This window comes from Micropterus dolomieu, linkage group LG22, assembly GCF_021292245.1.
Source record: "Micropterus dolomieu isolate WLL.071019.BEF.003 ecotype Adirondacks linkage group LG22, ASM2129224v1, whole genome shotgun sequence".
NCBI lineage: Eukaryota > Metazoa > Chordata > Actinopteri > Centrarchiformes > Centrarchidae > Micropterus > Micropterus dolomieu.
In genome coordinates this window covers 3,784,662-3,792,381 of record NC_060171.1, presented here as the reverse complement: position 1 = coordinate 3,792,381, position 7,720 = coordinate 3,784,662, and the positions used below count along the sequence as shown (strand labels likewise).

General features: G+C 41.1%; 2 protein-coding genes across 5 annotated transcripts in view; both read left to right on the top strand.

Moving 5' to 3' along the window:
* The window catches only part of aass (aminoadipate-semialdehyde synthase), a 43,406-nt gene that overhangs the window by 2,268 nt on the left and 33,418 nt on the right, over window positions 1–7,720 (top strand). The gene's annotated exons all lie outside the window — the stretch shown is intronic.
* LOC123961531 (protein mono-ADP-ribosyltransferase PARP12-like) lies at window positions 17–4,130 on the top strand (the record flags this gene model as incomplete). The annotated part of the gene is made up of 10 exons (XM_046037002.1): window positions 17–157; window positions 297–561; window positions 660–809; window positions 942–1,131; window positions 1,294–1,468; window positions 1,666–1,901; window positions 2,269–2,356; window positions 2,497–2,627; window positions 3,002–3,153; window positions 3,374–4,130. Coding segments are annotated over 10 exons (1,785 nt in total), but the record flags the coding sequence as incomplete, so codon positions are not given.

Here is a 7,720-nt window from a genome sequence, read left to right as displayed (position 1 = left end):
ACTCATTTTGTAATTTTTCAGACACAAGTGTAAAAACCCCCATAGTCTGACTTCTCCATACAATGCAGCGCTTTTGAGGAGATATGGTCTTCACGATTTGACAGAGAGACAGCTTTTCCAGCTGTTACTGCAGAATGACCCTTATCTGCTTCCCGAGGTAGGTTACACTGGCAACAGTAGGAGACAGAGTTCAGAGTCTCTTGCTGTTGTGTAGAAAAGCATGTAAATATCTGAATGAACTGTCATATATTTTTGTTGTAATGATATAGTACATATTAAACCCATACACCCTCTAGATCTGCCCACATTACAACAAGGGCAACGGCCCGTATGGTTGCTGCAAGTTCACCACTTCCTGCACAAAGCTTCATGTCTGCCAGCACTATCTCCAGGGAGACTGTAAGTTCGGCTCTTCGTGTAAGAGAGCCCATAAAATTGACGCTAATCCAACGAAGATCTTCAATGGATTCAGTCAGGAGAATATTAAAAACCTTCATGAGATCTACAGAAATAAATTCATCATCACGGGTCAGCGGGAGAGACGGGCTACTGCTGCTCCAGGTAAAGAATAAGGACTTTAATAGAAAACCTTTTCTTTATCTAAAGGGGGTGGTAGTCTACACAGTAGATGTGACACTGTGGATGTGTGTCGCCTTCAGTGTTGCCAGAGGTGAAAATCACCACTCCTAAGCCTTCACACAGCAGCCCTGGATCCCCCACCAGTTCTGCTTGCCCATCTACACCCATGAGCGATGCTGATAGGAATGAAATCTGCCTCTTCTTCATTCGCAGACACTGCAGCTTCAAAGGTAACAAGGAAACAGTTCATATCAACATTAACTTTGCAATACGTCTGTATAGATCGGTGTGAAGAGACAATGTCTCTATGTCTACCACAGTCTAGTAAATGCCTTTAACATCTCATTGCTTTTTTCCCCCAGAGAAGTGTGCTCGTGTCCATTGGCACCTACCTTACCGATGGCAGGTTTTAGACCGTGATGGTGTGACCTGGAAGGACCTGCCAAACATGGAAGACATTGAGAAGGCCTATTGTGACCCACAACATGACACAAGCTGCACGGATCAACCGTCGCCCACCTTAGGGATTTTTAGATTTCTGTCTTTGCAAAGGTGCATGAATGAAAAAACTGACCACAGAGATATATGTACAGTTCTCTGGTTTATAAATGTGTTTCAGTGAGACACATAGATGTTTAACCGTTCATTCACATTAGTTCAAGTCTTCAGAAGTGTCTACTCACCTTGAGCAAATTGTTCATTGCTTGCTTTCAGCTCTGCAGCCTCTGTTGAGCAGTCTGTTGACTTCATGAAAATGACACATGGAGAGTCTCCAGTTCGTCGCCTGTCCACTGCCTCTTCTGTCTCAAAGCCCCCTCACTTCATTCTTACAACACAGTGGCTTTGGTACTGGAAGGATGACAGCGGGAAATGGCTGGAGTTTGGACAGGTCAGTCAATCATGTACCAATAACGCAGCTTTGTGGCTTTATTCTGATCCTTATTATAGTGCCTGTTTGAGGAAACGAGAACATTTAAATATGCTACAGCCCCCATCTTCACTCTTTACTAATAAATGTTTCCCATTTCATCGCTGGCAGTACATTTAAACTGATGGATTGCTGTCTGCTGGGTTTTTCCTCTTCAGGGTGACGGCAACACACCAGCCTCTGTCTCCTCTCAAACTCTGGAGAATGTGTACCTTGCAGACAAAGATACTGAGATTCCTTTTGGTGCTGGCACACAGCAGTATATCCTGCACTTCAAAGGTGCAGCGGAAACACAGCAGATGTATCAGCAGAATGTAAAATACAAAACCAAGAGAGACGTCAGACGGAGACCTCGCTTTGTGTCTGCTCATGATGTGGAGGTGGCGCTGAAGGGGTATTCTTATTTACAGTTATAGCCATTGTAGATTTTAAAAAATTATAAATTGCAGAGCTGGGGGAGGGGGGTAATATTCAGAGAAAAAAACTGAGAATTTCCCAGATTAAAGTCTCTGAGTAAAATCTCATCTCATCTTTGTTGTAGTCACAGCTGTTTTTATTAGCATCAGCATACTCTGCCTTTAATAGAGAACAATGCCTTTTAATAACAGAGCACATCTGGAAATCTGTATTTTCCGAGTTTGTTTCTCATGAATTTGTGACTTCTGAGTTTATTCTCAGAATATTACCCCACTCCCCTCTTTATTCCCCTCCTGTGTCACAAGTGACTTCACTTGTCCAACATATGTTTGTCTCCTCTGTAGTGCATCTTCACACAGCTCCAGCTCTTCCACAGCTGAAAGTTTCCCACCAAACTGGGACAAGACTGCCCTACCGGATTTTGGATACAAGGTATCTTTATAGCATGTATTATTGTGCTTAATGTTTCTGTTTTACTTTAGTTCGTTCTGGAACAGTGAATGTATATTTATACCCTTCATTAATGACCTGTTTATCTACACTGTACTCTTCATTGTCCTCTTCTCTTTCAGCTTGTACCTCTCTCCAAATCTGCAAAGGAGTATAATATGATTTCGATGTTGTTTATGCGCACCATGCCCCAGAGTAAAATTAACAACATCGAGAGGATCCAAAACCCCTCTCTGTGGGAAATCTTTCAGTGGTAAATCAGACCTGGCTTTTTGGCGATACCAATGTATAAAATGACAATGTGGAAAGGGTCGCTCGTCTCATAGTTCCCCTCGGCTTTACAGAGCTTCATGTGGAGTTTCAGCTCATTGTTTCTCAATCCGGCGCACAATTTTACTGTTTTGGTTTACTGTCATCGCTCTCATAGCATCATGTCCGGCTGTAGCAGGCAGCTGTTTTCAGTGAAGCTCTAAGACAGCAGACAGACACATTTAGCAGCTAAAGAAACAAAAACAGAGCTCATAAAAGCATTTAATCAACTAAACAAAAACCTGCTTTAATCAAAAGTTTAAAAGAAAACCTCAGTTGCATGTCATAACATTTATGTTTTCTATATTGTGTGTTCAGGCAGAAGGAGCAGATGAAAAAGAAGAATGAAGGGAAGGCTGTGAATGAGCAGCACTTGTTTCATGGGACAGACCAGTCCATGATTAAGGCAATCTGTGAGCAAAACTTTGACTGGAGGATGTGTGGTGTGCATGGTACGGCATACGGCAAAGGTACAGTAAAACGGCTTCAGCAGCCATTCCAGTAATATAATGAATATACAATATTAACAAGCCACAAAATCATTTTCCTCAAATTTACTGTGTTGTGTTTTGGTATGGGAGCAGTCAACTCCAGGTTTATCAGGCAAAAAGCACTTTACTTTATGTAGAAAAGAACCTATCCCGTTTTTCCTTTTGGACTGTATCAATAGTAACACGTTATTACTTTTAGGGAGCTACTTTGCCAGAGATGCGTCCTACTCAGACAGATATGCCAGTGACAAAAGAAGACTGAGAAAGATCATGTTTGTTGCTCTGGTCCTGGTGGGGGAGTACACCAAGGGAAGCAGCAGCTATGTTCGGCCCCCGCCAAAAGGAAGCAGCACAACCCTCTATGACAGTTGCGTTAACAACGAGAGCAACCCCAGCATCTATGTTGTCTTTGAAAAACATCAGATTTATCCAGAGTATCTTATCGACTATTCATAAATCAAAGTTGCTGTCATTTCATTTTGTGAAGATTTTGGTCTGGATGGTATTTTACTTTTGACTGGAAGCAGCTAGTGGCTTTGTTAGATGTTGGTGGGGTTTTACAGCAACAGCAGAACTATTCAGATCCTATATTGATGTTATAGTAGTAATACTACAATGTAAATTTGCAATTAAAGGTTTTATCAACAAAATATACTTGGTGTCAAAAGTAAAAGTACTCTTTATGGAGCAGAGTGGCCTCTCTGAGTGTAAATATTAAATACCACATTATGCGTTTTCAATAATGATCCAATAAACAGTTGAGCTTGAGCTATAGCAATGCATTAGATTTTATAAACTCATAATTACAATACAGTTACAAAGTGTTCCTCTGTAGGGGGATATAAGTGGAAGGTGGGATAAAATTAAGTATTCAATGGGATGTTTAAGTGTGATTATTAAAGCACATTCTGATGAATTTGTAATGTCAGAAAATACAATAAAAATATTTTCCTTGAGCAATGTCCGTTTTTGTGGGTTTCTATTTTGTTGTGATAAGAATGTCTGCCAGAGGTCTTTAATGAAAGTCTAAATGAAGGATACTGAGGGTGACAAATTATCTAGTATTTGGGAATAGAAACTCACTGGTTATGTAATAAACATTACAAACTGCCATGTCAATGTCATTATTTATCAGCACACCAACAGAAATTTCATTATGTATGACTATTCATTTACACACGTGACATTTGACCCAGTTCTGCCAGCTGCTAAAATATACATGTTTTATGGACACATAATTAGTAAGTCACTCTAATTGTATAAATTATAATGAATTCAGGATTGCAATTCTCAAGCACCTCTGAATAACTCCCAAAGATTGGCTAAGATTTATCTTCATACATGCGAAATAGTTAAAGTTTTTGTTTCAATAAGGAGTATATGTTTGAATTATGAATGAGGTCATCAGAGAAAAGTGATAAAAATGTTTTAACCTATGCCTTACATCAATATGCACTGAGAAATGTGGGCTATTTAAGTCCAGTTTCCTATTTTGACACATTTGATAAACACTGACTCAGCTCAGATTTCCTATCCTTTCACAAACCACTCTAAAATAGCAGCTTTCAGTTGAGATTAAAAGACAAAACAAAACAGCACTGTGTTAGGCATCATGAAACTGTCTTCAGTATATTCAAATATACTGGGTAACTCCCAACAAGAGCTTGTGACGTGACTTTTCTGGCTGAACTAGTTCTGATCTCATAGTAATTACATTTTACTGTACAAGTTTCAGTTTCAGCCTTTTCATCAGTTCACTGAATTTACTACAGTAACTAAACCATAAAAAAGTTAATATTAAATGCACCTAAAAGTAATAAAGAAATCCTAATTCCACAGTGCAAAGAAGGAAAAAAGTGGACAGCTGGTTAGTAAAACGAAAACCATGCTTCAGATTAATGTTAATGAAAAAATGCTTTTCCTATATAACCTTTTATGACAGACAGATTTTCATTGCTACATACTGAGAGTTGCTTTCTTTTAAGTACTGCACGCTTCACTCTTTTCTCTCTCACTTATTTTGTTTACCACCAAAACAACGGATGAAGCCATCAGAAGGCAGTTCAGAGGGACGTTATCTGTGTCCTCAGCAGTGTCTGATTGGTCCAGTTGCTGCCACCTTTCCAATCACTTTAATTATTACACTACAGCAATGCTCTTTTTCTTCTTCAGTCCACCTTCTGGTTAGGAAGGGCACTAGATGAGCAGTATAATTGAGATATCCAGTGTATAGCTCTTAAAACGTGGACTTGAATGCTTTTTATCTTTACACATCCAAGAAGATGAACGGTGAGTTTTGTAATTGGCTCATGGAGAATTCACTTGACCTGCTCCTGTGTCTCTTTTTTGAATTTTCACAAATATGCCATTTTTAGGTCCTAGGGTGCTTGCCGACTTCAACTCCAGAGGAACCTGCACAGAGAAAACAATACCATATGTTATTGGAAAATATACCATCCATTTTACATATGTTCAAAATGTAGGGACCACGTGTGTAAAATAGCTGAATTTTGACTATTCCATTGGTCCTATTGGTCAAATTTTAAGCAATCTCAAATGTCTAATAAAAACCATAAATGTTATAATTAATAATATACAGTATGTTGAGAAATATATTACATCAAAATTGATAGACCAAGTAGCCTACTACAAATATGACAGGTTTTGCCCACCCTGACATTGAGAAGGAAATAGCTACACTTTCTGTATAGACAGAAGCAACTATTGCATTACATTTACATTCACTCATTTGGCAGACGCTTTTATCCAAAGCGACTTACATTTGAGGAACAACATACAATCATTAACAGAGCATAAAATACAGCACAAGATCTACAACTGACAATACATATTAATAAAAGCAGAAATAAATACTAGTAAGCGCTAATGGCACATATCGCATAAATGAGGTAAATAGCTAGGGAAAGAAGTTAGAGTTAACAAAAAGTGCAATCAATACAAGGTAATTGTAGGGGATAGAAGAAGAGCACAGGAAGTGCATGTTAGATGTTAAGAGTAGTGTTATATTGCAACCCGCAGCGCAGACAGATGGAGCAGCCAGTAGCTCCTTCAAAATTTGCTACACTTTTGTTTTTCATCTGTTTTTCCAGCTTTATTTGCAAAACACGTGTTACCTGTGACAGAAATACAGTCATTGGTTTTTGATTAAAGAACAGTGGACCAACTGTGGCTCAGGAGGTAGAACGGGTTGCCTGTTAATCAGAAGGTCCAGGCTGCATGTCAAAGTGTCCTTGGGTAAGATACTGAACCCCGAGCCCCTGGCTGTTCCACCTGTGTGAATGTTAGTTTCTGCTTGAGTGGTCAAAAACTAGAAAGGCGCTATACAAATACACCACCAGCCTGAACTGTTAATACAAGCCAGGATGGATCCATGCTTTCATGATGTTTATACCAATTTCTGACCCTACTATCTGAATGCTGCAGCTGAAATTGAGACTCATCAGACCAGGCAGCGTCCACTCTTCTATTGTCCAATTTTGGTGAGTCTGCAACTGTAGCCTCAGTTTCCTGTTCTTAGCTGACAGGAGTGGCACCTGGTGTGGTCTTCTGCTGCTGTAGCCCATCTGCTTCAAGGTTTCGACGTGTTGTGCATTCAGAGATGGTATTCTGCATACCTTGGTTGTAACCAGCGGTTATTTGAGTTACTGTTATCACAAACCAGTCTGCCCATTCTCCTCTGACATCAACAAGGCATTGTCGTCCACACAACTGCCACTCACTGGATATTTTCTCTTTTTCGGCCCATTCTCTGTAAACCCTAGAGATGGTTGTGCGTGAAAATCCCAGTAGATCAGCAACAACCATGCCACGTTCAAAGTCACTTAAATCCTAATTCTTCCCCACTATGATGCTCGGTTTGACCTTCAGCAAGTTGTCTAGACCACGTCTCTATGCATTAAGTTGCTGCTATACCATCTCGGTACCTAATGGCAGTCAGGCTACCTCTGGCGAGCACATGAGGGCTGTGCGGCCCCCCAAAGAAATGCCACCCCACACCATTACTGACCCACCGCCAAACCGGTCATGCTGGAGGATGTTGCAGGCAGCAGAACGTTCTCCACGGCGTCTCCAGACTCTGTCACGTCTGTCACATGTGATCAGTGTGAACCTGCTTTCATCTGTGAAGAGCACAGGGCACCAGTGGTGAATTTGCCAATCTTGGTGTTCTCTGGCAAATGCCAAATGTCCTGCACGGTGTTGGGATGTAAGCACAACCCCCACCTGTGGACGTCGGGCCCTCATACCACCCTCATGGAGTCTGTTTCTGACCGTTTGAGCAGACACATGCACAGTGCTCCTCCTGCTCCTCCTTGCACAAAGGCAGAGGTAGCGGACCTGCTGCTGGGTTGTTGCCCTCCTACGGCCTCCTCCACGTCTTCTGATGTTCTGGCCTGTCTCCTGGTAGCGCCTCCGTGCTCTGGACACTACGCTGACAGACACGGCAAACCTTCTTGCCACAGCTCGCATTGATGTGCCATCCTGGATGAGCTGCACTACCTGAGCCACTTGTGTGGGTTGTAGACTC